This window comes from Cucurbita pepo, chromosome LG19 (genome assembly GCF_002806865.2).
Source record: "Cucurbita pepo subsp. pepo cultivar mu-cu-16 chromosome LG19, ASM280686v2, whole genome shotgun sequence".
Taxonomy (NCBI): domain Eukaryota; kingdom Viridiplantae; phylum Streptophyta; class Magnoliopsida; order Cucurbitales; family Cucurbitaceae; genus Cucurbita; species Cucurbita pepo.
The window spans coordinates 5,644,805-5,659,505 of NC_036656.1; the positions used below are offsets into that span (position 1 = coordinate 5,644,805).

The 14,701-nt window shown below is 35.4% G+C and overlaps 3 protein-coding genes across 6 annotated transcripts; 1 reads left to right on the forward strand and 2 right to left on the reverse strand.

The window, feature by feature from the left end:
• Positions 1–136: 136 nt before the first annotated feature.
• On the forward strand, positions 137–4,145 carry LOC111782024 (ABC transporter G family member 17-like). 4 transcript variants are annotated; one of them, XM_023662788.1, is made up of 5 exons: positions 137–475; positions 588–715; positions 1,147–2,069; positions 2,155–2,873; positions 3,008–4,145. In XM_023662788.1, exons 3-5 carry the CDS (start codon positions 1,587–1,589, stop codon positions 3,993–3,995), a joined length of 2,190 nt encoding a protein of 729 aa, XP_023518556.1. In that variant the 5' UTR covers positions 137–475; positions 588–715; positions 1,147–1,586; the 3' UTR covers positions 3,996–4,145. The 4 variants fall into 4 exon arrangements, with proteins under 4 accessions (XP_023518556.1, XP_023518558.1, XP_023518555.1 ...); XM_023662790.1 differs by having other exon boundaries at positions 1,582–2,069; XM_023662787.1 differs by having other exon boundaries at positions 588–2,069.
• Positions 4,146–4,470: 325 nt separating this feature from the next.
• LOC111782026 (protein BRICK 1) lies at positions 4,471–5,584 on the reverse strand. The gene is made up of 2 exons (XM_023662791.1): positions 5,267–5,584; positions 4,471–4,846 (listed from the first exon to the last, which is right to left on the reverse strand). Exons 1-2 carry the CDS (start codon positions 5,397–5,399, stop codon positions 4,722–4,724), a joined length of 258 nt encoding a protein of 85 aa, XP_023518559.1. The 5' UTR covers positions 5,400–5,584; the 3' UTR covers positions 4,471–4,721.
• Positions 5,585–6,731: 1,147 nt separating this feature from the next.
• On the reverse strand, positions 6,732–11,865 carry LOC111782303 (serine hydroxymethyltransferase, mitochondrial-like). Its single transcript, XM_023663162.1, has 16 exons — positions 11,709–11,865; positions 11,403–11,453; positions 11,235–11,321; positions 10,700–10,821; positions 10,466–10,542; positions 10,150–10,274; positions 9,742–9,834; positions 9,385–9,477; positions 9,065–9,262; positions 8,778–8,882; positions 8,158–8,223; positions 7,968–8,045; positions 7,646–7,757; positions 7,459–7,569; positions 7,184–7,349; positions 6,732–6,915 (listed from the first exon to the last, which is right to left on the reverse strand). Exons 1-15 carry the CDS (start codon positions 11,796–11,798, stop codon positions 7,201–7,203), a joined length of 1,557 nt encoding a protein of 518 aa, XP_023518930.1. The 5' UTR covers positions 11,799–11,865; the 3' UTR covers positions 6,732–6,915; positions 7,184–7,200.
• Between the last annotated feature and the right edge of the window lie 2,836 nt (positions 11,866–14,701).

Genomic DNA, 14,701 nt, shown 5'->3' on the forward strand with positions numbered 1-14,701 from the left:
CCTCACAATTTTAAAACGTGTCTGCTAGATAGAAGTTTCCACACCCTTACAAAAAATGTTTCGTTCTCCTCTTCTATCGAGGTGGAATCTCACTGTTATTGTAATTTAATTTTATATCTAATAGTTTTTTTTTTTTTTTGAATTTTAAATATTTGAATCTTCGGCTATGGGATATGTCACACGTTTATTCTGGAGGCGGCAAGAATGGGCACCTGTCACCAATATTTCACCACGTTGGGCGACTTTCTGATGGAAACCAACACAAAGCCAAATGCTGATATCAACTGATCGATCAATCCATCGGCAAAACAAAAGACCAAACAAGCTTTGCTAAGATGAGCCAGAGCCAGAGCCATAGCAAGTACGCTTATCCCTACTACAGTGGAGGTTACTATCAGGGGCCACCGCCTCCGGTGGTGGCGCCGCCACACTATGCAGCCGCTCCTCCGCAGGGACCGGGATGCCTGGAGGCTTGGTAATTTCAATAATCCAACCAACCCCACTTAAATTAAATCTTACTCATTTTCCTCTGTTTAAACAACTTAACATTTCCTTTCTCTTGTTGGGGAGTTATTCATGGTTTGCAGTCTTGCTGCGCTATGCTGCTGCTGTCTCGTTGACCAGTGCTGCTGGTGCTGTGACCCCTTCTGGCTGTTCGCCTTCTAGATAACCTTACTCTGTTAAACTTCATCATTATGTAAGCCATAAACTAAAGGTATCTATGAGGAAAAGATGTTATATAATAAAGTTAGAGGTTCTTCTGAACATTCATATGAAAGTTCATCAAGCTTATCTTCTTCATCTTAATTTATTTCTTCAATATTGTTTCTGTCACATCAAGTAAATATGATAATATTTGTAATCTACATTATGTAATTTAGGTACAATACAAATCAACATTTACAGCAAATTTAATACTAGATCCTTAGTTCAGGTAAGAACTCAATATTTACCTTAGAGTTGAGCCTCTCTAGGTAGAGCAGTCAGTAAAGTGCAGTCCAATCCTGTAAGAACTACTGACAAATTTAACCGTAGAACTTAAATTGCAACATATATTCAAGTTCATAATCAAATAGATAACATAATAACGACCTCATTGCTTCAAGATTGTAAACTGTATTTTCCTTTTGTTTACTGCCAATGTAGACAGATTTTTCCTACACTGATGACAGAGAGCAAAACGTTGTTGCAATGCTGTCGTGGTCACAAATGACAAACTCCAAATCCCACCTGTCGTTGGGATGTTAATCCCAACAGGAATTCCAATGAAAAACACAGACGCTAGGCACAAGCCAAAAACCAGGCGATGAAGAAAACTAGAAAGTTTCTTGTTCTTTGTGAACCAATACGATATCCTACGGATTCTTCAAAGAATGGAATTTGATACCCATTTTGGATTTTTCTCCTCTTCTACGCTGACCCACCTAGCCTTAGCTTCCATTTAACTCCCCTTCGGCCTCCTTAAGCCAAAAAATTGGGAAACGCCCAAAGAAGGAAAATAAAACGTACCTGAAATCCTTCATCTCCCTTTTTCAATGCTGTTTTAGTTTTCATTCTTACAAAGCTCGCTACACTAAACAGGAAACATGGCACATGGTGGTGGTGGCCAACGTCGTGATACAACGATTGACATTGGAAGAACTGCAAAGTTTAATGGTGGGCTTGAGTTTTACGACCTTACTTATACTGTGATAAAAGACAAGGAACATGAAGGGAAACTTGTGAAGCAAGAAGTAGACTTGTTGCACAGAATTTCGGGGTATTCACCAAAAGGAAGTGTCACCGCAGTACTAGGTCCCAGTGGGGCTGGAAAATCTACCTTTTTGGATGGTCTCGCGGGAAGAATTGCAAGTGGAAGCCTGAAGGGTAGAGTTTCCTTGGATGGCATGGAAATGAGCCCAGGTTTGATTAAAAGAACTTCTGCATATATCATGCAAGATGACAGACTCTTCCCCAAGCTCACTGTTTACGAGACTCTGATGTTTGCGGCAGACTTCCGGCTAGGTTCAATTCCATCGAGTGAAAAAATACATCGGGTGGAGAACTTGATTGAGCAGCTTGGGTTATCTGTAAGCAGATCATTGGCTTTTTCCTTTTTCTGTTCTTGCAATATTTCAATATCTAACCAATGAATTTACTGGTTGCTGGTTGTAGTCGGCTAGAAACACGTATATTGGAGATGAAGGAACAAGAGGGGTGTCTGGTGGCGAACGAAGAAGAGTATCAATTGGGGTGGACATCATCCATGGGCCATCACTGCTCTTCCTTGATGAGCCAACTTCAGGACTAGACTCCACCAGTGCTTATAGTGTCATTGAAAAGGTTCATAACATAGCTCGCACTGGCAGCACTGTGATCCTTACAATCCACCAGCCATCGTCTCGAATCCTATCATTCTTTGACCATCTCATCATCCTTGCTCGAGGGCAGCTTATGTTTCAAGGGCCACCAAAGGATGTTAATCACCATCTCAGTCAAATGAAGAGAAAAGTACCTCAAGGAGAAAGCCCAATTGAATATCTTATGGATGTTATTCGAGCATATGATCAATCTGAATTTGGAGTGGAGGCACTCGCTGAGTTCGCTAGAACAGGAACTAAACCACCCCACTTGACTGATGAAGAGATTTCACTTTCTACCATACAAGCCTCGCCGACTTCATCTTTTCAGTCTGGTGTAGATAAGTCGAGCAACATTATAACTGGAAAACGGCTCCACTTGCAAACTAATTCCCGTGCGTTGAATGATTACGGTCATAGTTTGAGAAGCCCTTATAATACATCAAGATCATGGAGTGCGAATAATAGTGTGGTTATGCAGGCATTGAAGCTGCCACAAAGACAACAAGGAGCAAAGCTGCATAATCAAATGAGGTACATCAAATCAATCAACCGCAATTCAATTGCTTACAAGTTGCATTTCATTAACATTACTGTTAAAATCCATTCAAAACAGCATCAAAGCCTACTACTCAGAACTATAATCTCCAGTTTTTCTTGATTTGCAGTTCGTCTGCTTCTTATGCATATTCATCTGATGTCCTGCATGGCACACCAACACCTCATAGCAGTGATTACACAGTGAATGAAAATGACTACCTGACTTCAAATATCGGTTCAAAATCTGCTCCAACTCTTCACAATAACCTTGGCAAAAAGATTTCAAACTCATTCTTCTCTGAGACCTGGATTCTTATGCGTAGAAATTTCAATATCATCTCAAGAACCCCCGAGCTGTTCCTCTCAAGGATGATGGTCCTCACAGTTATGGGGTTTATGATGGCTACAATGTTTATGAAACCTAAAGAGAATACCCAAGGAATTACAGACCGTCTCAGCTTCTTCATCTTTACCGTCTGTCTCTTCTTTTTCTCTTCCAATGATGCTGTCCCAGCATTCATACAAGAACGATTCATTTTCATCCGCGAAACTTCCCACAATGCTTACAGAGCATCATCGTACACCATAGCTGGGCTGCTTACTCACCTGCCTTTTCTTGCCCTGCAAGCTCTGGTCTATGCTGGGATAGTTTGGTTTGCTTTGAAACTTCGAGGATCTTTCATATACTTCCTGATAGTCCTCTACATGTCCCTTCTTTCAACAAACTCATTCGTTGTATTCATTAGCTCAGTAGTACCGAACTATATCTTGGGATATGCAGCTGTGATTGCTTTCACTGCCCTCTTTTTCTTGTTTTGTGGGTACTTCTTAAACAGCCACGACCTTCCTCCTTACTGGAAGTGGATGAACAAGATTTCCACGATGACATATCCATATGAAGGGCTTTTGATGAATGAGTATCAGACTTCCATTTTTTTCGGGAATCAATCGAACGGGACTGTTATTACTGGTATCAACATATTGGAGAGTCTCCATATCAAAACTGATTCAACCAAAAAGTGGGAAAATGTGCTCGTGATGCTTGGTTGGGCTGTGCTTTATAGGATTTTATTCTACCTAATACTTCGTTTTGCATCCAAAAACCAGAGGACGTGAAGAATCAAGGATGTGGTAACGAACTGGTTCCTTTTTCATATTGCTGAATCAATTCAGAATGAAATTTTCTTACAATTGCCCTCGTTTTTCTTGTATTGGAAGACCAAGTTCTTACATCAGTGAAACTTCAGTAAAGAAATGACTTCTCTATTTCCTCGGAGAAACCGAAGTTAAAATAACAGCTATGAAGTTCTTGAGTTTGGACAAACAAATTCAGGAGATATAATAAACTATATCCATACTAGGAAGGTTCATATTCAAATGGATCTGGGTCGCTTGCATATCCATATTCCTATACTTAATCTTGGGTGAATTTATGAAATGCATCGCTATTGAGAAATCACATCCCATGAAACAAACATGAACAAAGTTGAGCCAAAGAAACTAAAATGAAAATCTTGTCAATCATGGAGAAGTTAAGTTCTAATGCAACAATGCTATGGTAACAGGCTCAACGAACAGTCATCTTGGTCCATTGACATCAAATATACTTTTCCCTCTTATCATAATAGTAAATATTCTTAGTCTAAGCACACAACATATATCTGAATTCAAGTAGATCAGCATAAAAGCACGAGCACCAGACAGATATGGCTTTACTATCAATTTGAACTCATAAACTGGGTTACACAAGATCGGAAGATCCTAATATTTTGCTTGCACCAACGAAAACAAGATAAAAGATACAAGGGGGCTATCTCTTTTTATACAAGGTGGAGTAAACATTTAAGTGGTAAAAAGAGATGGATTAGCAGATGCAGTACTGACTTGGACTTCAAGCATTTCAAGCCGCCGCTCCAGCGTATCGAGCTTCTCGTTCAAAGATGCCAACTTGCTCTTTGTTGTTGCCTCTGATGGAACAAGGAAATAAGTTAGAAACCTGGATATTCCTGTTCCTAGAAACCAACCATCAAGTAAAATACAGCACTACTGAGTTCTAATTTCCATATCATTCCCGTAGGGCATGTTGGTGCTCAGCCAACCAATTTCCGGAAGATAAAACAATCACATCGCTTCATTGAAAAAATCAAGAACCATGGGATGCAATTCTCAATCTTAAAATGAAGGAATCAAAAGTTCCAGAATCAGACTACCAATGCATCGTTTTTAAAAGGAAACTAATTAGAACAACTTAAAGCAAATCAGATATTTCATATAAGGAAATTTCCAAGAATGTCAAGTTCAAATATCAAATAACGAGATCTAACACTCAATAACAGATAAATGTAAGAGAACACAAAAGGAACATAGAGAGGAACAAGGATGATTACCAAAATGGACGAGAAAATCAAAGAGACGACGAATATTAATTGAAATATGAGATATGAACTCGCGGTTCTCCCAATCAGCTTGAACCGCTATCCCTACGTTTACGGCGTTAGTAATTCCTCCAGCTCTAGCCATCGCCCAATGTGTATTTCGTCCACCGCCGAGATTTTATCTATGCCGCGAACTCAGATGCGTAGATCCCAAGAGGCAAATCGCTTGGATTCTTCCAGTTTCAACAGCACCACCAGCCGAAGCGACTTGATTGTGCTGGAGGGGTGGACCGGGCTTTACCATCATCAACAAAACTTAATCCTTACCATGAAAACCGTATTTAATTTTTATTTTTTCTGCAAGTAAAACCAAGGTTAAAAATAAAAGTCAAAGAGTAAATATTGAAAAAATACTGACACGTGTACGTAGACAAGTATTATCTCAATTTTTATTTTGTCCATGAATCTTTAGAAAATTGCATTGTAAACAACTTATTGTTGTTGGTGATTGCTTTGGCCGGTGCCGCTCTACATCGTGTAGTGGATNTTTTTTTTTTTTTTTTTTTTTTTTTTTTTTTTTTTTTTTTTTTGAGAACTTTGCTTTTAATTTGGTGAAACGTTGGGCCTTACCAAACTTTCACTTGAATGTATAATATTCAACTATGTCTAAGGTAACTATAAATCAACCATTAATATTTATGTAAATACAAAAAAAATTAACACCAATAAAACAATCGAACGAAACTATGTGATAAAACCTTATATTATTTGGGTTTTTTTTTTTCTATATACTTTAATCTCCTAAGGGAANTTTCCTGTATTCTCAGTTACTAGTTGATTTATTTTCTTGTTTTTCCTGTATTCTCAGTTACTAGTTGATTTATTTTCATTTTTTTCATTTTTTTTCATTTTTCAACCCTATAATATTTCTCATTTATTTTTGTGAGGACAAATCAATCTCGACAATGAATATGCTTTTGTAAGGATGAGAGCAATGCAAGGATCGAGTTCTTCGTAGGAAATTTTTCTCCATATTTTTTTTCATTTCACAATATAGTTATTAAAAAAATACAAACAAAATCTAATATAATGTTCACAAATAGAAAAAAAAAATGTTATACCAACCACATTTCTAAACAATTAAATTTTTAATATAGCAAACTTTAGAATTATTAACTTAAATATAATATAATAGGTCATCGTAAAAAGCCATAAAAATGTAATTGCATATGCATTTGAACTTGATAAAAAAGAATTCTCGTTCTTGGTCCCATTTATCTAAGAGTAAAAATTTCTTCCAAACCCTCCTCATCATTCTCGGTTTAAACAGGGATTCCCGGCCCCATTTATTTTCAATGGATATTTTGCTTTTAGGTTTCTATTGAAAAAAATCTAAAATCAAAATAATTTATGCTTGATTTTTGACTTTTTAGTTTTTTAAAGTAAAGGCTATAAATAAACATCTTATGACAAACTATTGAGAAAGGAAGAAAGTCGCTGGTACCAGACCAGTTTATTTTGTTTGATAACTTCAATATGCATATATACATCTCAGGCCCAATCAAAATCTGCTAAACTTAAGCACTCAAAATAATTAGAACTTACACACTTGACATATGGCCCTTTAATTTCTTCGCTACCATTTCTTGACTGCTTCATCCCTGTTCCACGCATATTAGAGAACACCAGCATTTCAGATCTCAGCAAACATATATAACTATAATTGATTCCACTTTATTTTGTCTCGTTAAAAAGATTATTAAACTTTTTTAAATTTTCAAAAGCTAAGCCTAACTTTTCAAAACTAAAAAAAATATATAGTTTTTGTTTTTAGGTATTTTATAAGAATTTATAATCTTCCAAACTTTAAGAGTCTTCCTTGAAACAAAGAAAACAACTATCCAGTTATCTTCTATAATGATCTCATACCAGACATGACTTCTTTTTCAGCTCTTGTACTTCATAGTTTCCTTTTCGAAACCAATTGTAGGAAATTTCTTTGCATATTCCTCAACATCATATCGTAGCTTTTCAATCTCGGATTGGATGGAAGGTGTAGACTGCATAGTGGTCAAGAAGTCCTTCAATTTTGTTCCTGGTATAACAAGATGAGAAATCTTATGTTAGGAGAGTTACCCCAGAATGGGGCAGAATAAATAAATGCCAAGTGTCCGTAAAATTAAATTAAAAAGATCTTTAGGAACCTTTAGATTCTGCTTTGATCTTTACAGCTATCTTCACTGCAGCATCAAAGAACTCTGCTACCTTAGCGAAATCCTCCTCAACAAATCCTCTGGAAGTAAGAGCCGGAGTTCCTGAATGATAGATGGATATCAGCTGAAGTAATAGAAACGTATCAGAAAAGGGTTTCTCAGTTTTGGAATATTATACCCATTCTGATACCACCAGGAACCATAGCTGAGACGTCTCCAGGAACAGTGTTTTTGTTGGCTGCGATATGAACTGATTCCAACACCTTTTCTACTCTTGATCCATCAATACCCTGTACGGAATTATTTTAAATAATAGTCTAATGTTTACTTTTCTATTGAGAGTATCTTCTTGAGGGAAAACTAAACATAAGATTATTAGTTTAATTTTAGTCCTCTATTAACACGGAGCTATGCTAACTATAAGCATTTCAATTCATCAAGAACTCGGAAGCAAGAAAGTTTCTTCAAGTGGCTAGATTAGAGAAAGTAGTGTCTCTTACCTTATTCTTCAAATTGACTAGAACCAAATGATTCTCAGTTCCACCAGAAACAAGTTCATAGCCATTGTCAACGAGAGACTGCATTATTTTATGAATATAGTCAGCCAAAATATCGCAGCAAGTTAATTAAACTCAGTACCTGATATGAAAATGTCTTGAGTGACAATCTCATAGAAATAGATATAGATACCTCTGCAAATTTTGAGCAATTCCTAAGAACTTGCTCTTGATACGCTTTGTATTCTGGGGTTGTCGCCTACATCCATAAAAGATTATATTAGAGTGGTTACTAATATTTCGTCACTGTAACTAATTCTTCGCATCAACTTTTGTCAACTTGTCTGCCAGCCTGCGATTGTTTTAGGTACTATTTTATATGAGAAACATCTACAATTAATCATAAGCAGAGACGAGAGTAAAAGTTTTAGGTACCATTTTCTTTGATGTCCATTTTCAGAAATTCCATATTGCCTGGTATTATGATTTCAGAATTACAAATTTTCTTATACATTTTTTCACATTGACATTTCCTACATATAGAGTTAGTGTTATCGGCTTGGACCATATAGCCCTTTGAAACCCATCCTCACAGATAATTGGGATCGCATTCACATAACTTTCTCCATCCCACTTCATTGTAGGATAATTTCCCATCAGTTCCCTGGTATTATCATTAGGAATTGAAAAGTATGAATAAGTCTAGTTGGTGCAACAATCTAGTGCTGCAATACTGTAGGTGCATAAGACAAGGTAACTACGAACATTTTCAAGTAAAATTCATAAGAAGAACATGTTTATGATCAAGCCAACCTGTTTCAGCGCAACCGCTAAACCAGCAATTGTGTGATTGTGCGGACCACCTTGAAGACCAGGAAAGACAGCCTGATTGATTTTGTCTTCATAGTCATATAGCACCTTCGGGGAATGCAAGAGATATTGACGTTATTAGTTATAACTTCATATAATAGCCGGTAGATTTGAAATTCAGAAAATTTTGAAAAATCAATCTATCCTATAGTGAGAACAATGAATATTAGTAGAAAAACTAATGGCAAGGATACCATTTGTACTTCTTATGAAAAACAAAATAACAGTACCTCTCGGCCTTGTTTATTTATCTCCTTCACCCCTTTCCTGAAGAAAATCATGGCTCCACGTGGCCCACGAAGTGACTTGTGAGTTGTGGTGGTTACAACATCAGCATATTCAAAGGGTGAAGGGATAACGCCAGCTGCAACTAATCCACTGATATGTGCCATATCTGCCAACATTATAGCTTTTTGTTTATCGCAGACCTGTGGGAGGGATAGCAGATGTGAGCCTTGGACCATCCAAGATGTGGCTTCAGAGCAAGACCACAACTTTCCATATAATTTAAATGCTACCATGTCACACACATGAAATTCGAGGAATTTACCTTGCGTATACGTGCATAATCATATAGACGTGCATAAGCGCTAGCACCAGCAACTATTAACTTAGGTCGGAAAAGAGCAGCACTTTTCTCCAACTGCCATAAGTAGTTTAATGCGTCAATGACAGGACTCACAAAGTTTAATTACTCAATTTCCACCGATTAGAATTATATGACTAATCCAGTAAGTCCAAATCTGCAGTTTCATATTCCGCTAAACTATTATTAAACTCTGGTAAAACTTTCAAAAACATTTGATGAGTGAAAATGATTAAAAGTCTGATCGGCAATACATTTTAGGATTTTGCTTGAGACCATTTAGGGAAGCTACAAGGGCCATGAGAACAAATTTCATAATACCTGGTCATAGTCAATATAGCCAGTGCTCTCATCCAATCTGTACGGCATTGTCTCAAAAAATATAGACACAGCAGAAATCTTTTTGGTATCAGTCTGCACAATCACACAAAATAAGTCTTTTTAATTTTTAACTAAACAGGGCCGAAAAAGTTATTTACGAACAAGGATCTTTCTTATGGTAAAATAGTTAGAGGAATAAGTTTCAACAATGTTCAAGATTAACTCAGAGAAACAGAACGCATTAACAAGATGTTACTGATATTTATCGATGAAATCGCGCTGCTCTGGTTCTACAGGATCAACTGATTGACCAGAAATATATAATTGAAAATATATATATATATATATATATATATATATATATACAGGCTAATATCAACAAAGAGTTCTCTAGAAAGTAACAGGCACCTGGTAACCATGAGAGAGATGTCCACCGTGAGGAAGATCAAGTGCCATAATTCTATCATGTGGTTTTAACAATGCAGTATAAACTTGAAAATTGGATGGAGAACCAGATAAAGATTGGACATTCACTGCAATAAAATGAGGATAGACAATTAAAATCCTTTTGTGAAATACCGAGAAAACTTCCCAGTTAAACATTTCTAACCAATGCATATGTGAACCTCTCATAAACCAATGGCATTACGACACTTCATTTAAGATATACATGCTAGCTAATGATTTTAGGCACTCCTTATTCCCACACAATTACTTCAAATACCTCCCCATTTTGCTGGATCCAAATGAAAAGCTTCCAAAGCGCGTTTTTGGCACAAGGATTCGGCCATGTCAATGTACCTACAATTTAGAACTTGAAATTAGTAATAACAAAATCTTCAGTTCTGCACCAGGAAACAATTGAAGTTGAGAATTTAAAAAATGTTATTGGCTACTTTACGCTATGGCCATCAAATAACAATAAGATATTAATTTTTTAATGATGGCTTCCACGTACTCATTTCCTCCATAGTATCTAGCACCAGGATATCCTTCGCTGTATTTGTTAGTCATAACAGATCCAACTGCTTGCATCACGGAAACGGAAGTGAAGTTCTCAGATGGTATGAGTTCCAGGCCCTTCAAATATAAAATTGATTATGGTTCCACTGAAACATTGAACTTCAAAGAGAAATAAAACACTTCAATCTAAAAATATATGAAAATACCATCTACGAAGGGCAGCGGTTAGCTGACTAACATAAAGGAACTAAAGCTAACAAAAACGTAAATATGAAGATAATTTATCCAGTGGAATAGCCTGAGCCAAGCAAATTCTTCAAATGGATCGAGTTTAGCGTTCAGCTAGCTTTCAATGAAATGAATTCGCAAAGTACTAGTACCATAGGATTTCGTTTCATCACAACATAGCCGATTTTAATTTCATGATGTTGATAGAACAAATAAGCATCAAATTCTTCAGCCAACGCAAGGAATAATTAGCACTGCCATCAAAATCCACATAGCACACTTCTACAGAGAAACTATTCTACCTTCCATTGTCTGGCCTTTTCGTGTTCGATTATGTCCGCGATTTCCGGATCTATTACTTCGAGCGGTTCATTCAATTGCTTAGGCCACTGTAAAATACGCTACCATAAGCTAAATTCAGACATGAAATGCGAGTATAAACAAGATAAGAAAAAGAGACATCGATTTACCGGAACGCGTGGTCTCTCCTTATCATAGACAGCTTCGTTGGGCAAAGAAGACTAACAGGATAATAACAAAACCAATAAAACGGTTAAGGATTGTAACTATAAGACTGCGAATTATACAGTAATCCATCTAGTTGATTTCATCTGTTTCTTGATATGAAAAAGAAAGACACGATGAACACAAAGTAACTGATCTTAATTTGCGAAACTGAAATTTCTCCACCTCGTAGTAGTGAGCAGCTCATTCATAGTAAAAGAAAAAACATGAATACAAAAGAGGAAGTAGAGTGAAGAGAATGAGGAAGAGACCAGATAACAGAAGGAGCCGCCATGGAGGAGGTGACGAAGGGGCCTGTCAACGGAAGAAGGAAGCCTACGTAGCGCCATTGCCAGCGCCATATTCTCTCTCCGGTCTGTTTTATCCGTTCACAGGAGCTTCAGCATTTGAGCTCGTCCGTTGCTTCATTTATTTCCCTCCGGTCATTATCTTTCAAACACACTTCCAAATCCGCAACCATTTATTATTTACTTAAATAATTTACCTTCCAAACTAATATTTTAAAAAATACTCTAAAGAAATTTTTATTAAAATTATGATAATCGGTCTTATTTGATATTAGAATTTAGGTGAAAATTTTAATTACACCTCATTTCATGTAAATTAATAACGGGCTAATATACTAATAAAAATTCAAATTTATTTTTGTGATGATTTCTTTAAATTTTATACCGTTAAATTTGAGTTATAATTTATTTTTATTCTTAATTTAGACGGAGAAAAACTCTCAAATATTATATTTTTTAAATAGTAAAAAAATTCTTCAAAACTAAGAAAAGGTAAATAAAATAAAATAAATAAATAATAACAAAGAAGGTATAATGGATATAATGGATGCTTTTTTTTTTCTTTTTTCTTTTTTTTTCAATATATATGTGCAGCTTAAAAATTAACCGCATAAATCTCATCCATATTTGAACATTTCCAGGCCACAAATAGTGTTAGTTCTTCTCAAATATCTAAGTCCAAAATTTTAAAATCCACCTCCGCCACAAAATTTCAGCCATTTCTCTTTATAGCCTTAGCTATTTAGATATCATAAATTTTCTTTTTGAATATGATAATTATATATTTGTCACACCAACGTGTATGATAATCAATCTCGTAGAATATATCATAATAACGATGGAAAAGTACTAATATAATTTAAATGCCGTTCGGTTTAAAACTGCATTATTTATTTTTATTTTTCTAAATTAAAAAAAAAAAAAATCCATGAAGTATGAAGGAATATATGTATTTTTCAAACAAAATAAAATTCCTTTTTTTTTTCTTTAATTTAGTTCTCTCCCGTTGAAATGGAGTTGGTAATATGGCGCTGCACTATAGTGAAGGAGCTGTCGTGGGCTTTGTAATCCCAAGGCCCGAATTTTCCAGCCCACTAAGGTGACTGTCCGGGTCCAGAAATTTGAGTCCACGTCAGAAATTTTAAATAAGAATATTTTGAATTTATATTTTAATATATTCAAAACCTCCCTAACTAATACTTTGATGTTAATCATAGTAAAATTTATTTTCACCTTCATCTTCTAATAATTAGAAGCTCTAAAATATAACAAATTTAACAAAATAAATAATATTCATATTTTTATACTATAAGTTGTTTTCTTACATTTTATTTGGAAAAACAAAATGCAATTTTAATTTATAGATAATTTTGATTGAATTTATTAAACCATTTAATCATATCATGAAAATGGATACATGTGACATAAAGTAGTCATAAACTTTTTTTTTATAAACTTTCCGCTCAAATATAATTATGATCATTATTTATTAGTTTAAAAACATCAAAAGTGACAGATAGAGAAGAAAAAAAAAACAATTAATAAATATTATTAACTATTTTTTCTTAAGAAACACGACAACCACAAATTCCTGCAGAATTGTGTCGTGTGCGGCGGGCGAACATGAGGTTCAATAAATACGGCAATTTGAAATTATGAAATAAAACTGCAACGAAATACATTATCTTAATTTAAATCAACATATTGAGTGACGAATAATGTTTTTAAAAATAGATGTAATTCATTTAAATGTGGGAATCTTTGATTAACACAAACTACATATGAAGCTGTGGACGGCACCTACGTGACCTCTGCTATCGAATGATATAATTATTATTATTTTAGCAATTAAATCCAGCTATTCAAATCAATTAATCAAAAAATGGATGGGAATAAAAAAAAAATGAAATTAAATATCGGGTGGTAGGTACATATATTAATTAAGAGATAATAAAAATAAATTAAAAAAAAATAAGAGTGAGAAAATTATTTGAAGGGGAGGGGAGGTAAAAGTAAGTAAGTATTTAAATGTGAACATCCAATAATTAGATTAGGTGAAACTAAAGCCATTGGAGACTGAAGCCTTATACTCAAATGGATCTTACTTTTCCTTTCCAAACAAATTCCCAAACAAATTCTTTCATCGTCGATATGGAGACAGATCTGGCCCGCCGCCGACTGCCCTACCTGTCCGCCTGCGTTGCGGCTTCACCGTCATGCTTTCCGATTCACGAAGGCGTCGAGTACTCGCGCATCCGCGGCGGCAAAAAAATCGGCTGGAGGTGGCGGTATCTTCTGAGGAGGTGGATGAAGGATAGAATGAACATGTATGGAACGAAATCTCTGTCTTTCCAATACGATGCGGTTAGCTATTCGCAGAATTTCGACGAGGGATGCCATTACGAGAGCAATCGAGAAAATGAGATTCGGATTTCGCGATGATTGATCGTAGGTTTTTCTGCCTTGCATTGCATTTTTCTTTTTTGGCTGCTTAATTTTGGATGCTTTGAGATTTATGCATAATAAAACGATGAACAAGTGTAAAAGTGTGTGGAGATTGCAGAGGAGTAGATCTACGAAGAAGATGAACATTCATATGTGTACAGTTTCTGATGACAGGTGGCGGGCTTTGATTGGCCGCATCTTTTTTTTTTTTCTCTTTTTAATTTTCATTTTTTAACCCCAGTTATATATATTGGAGAGAAAAAAAGTGTAATTCTAAATATAATTTTGAAAGCAAAATTGCTTCAATCGCCTTTGTTTTTCTCTTTTGAACGGAAAGATAATTTTTTAAAAATTACCCCTAAATTTATTATTTCATATAGATAATTTTAGGTTCGATCCGTTAATTTAGGGATCAGGTAGTAATTGTAGTAATCTAAGAATAGAAGAGAACTGAATTTAATGAATTGTATTGTAATTTGATTTAATTTTTCGTGCACATTAAAAATATAAAC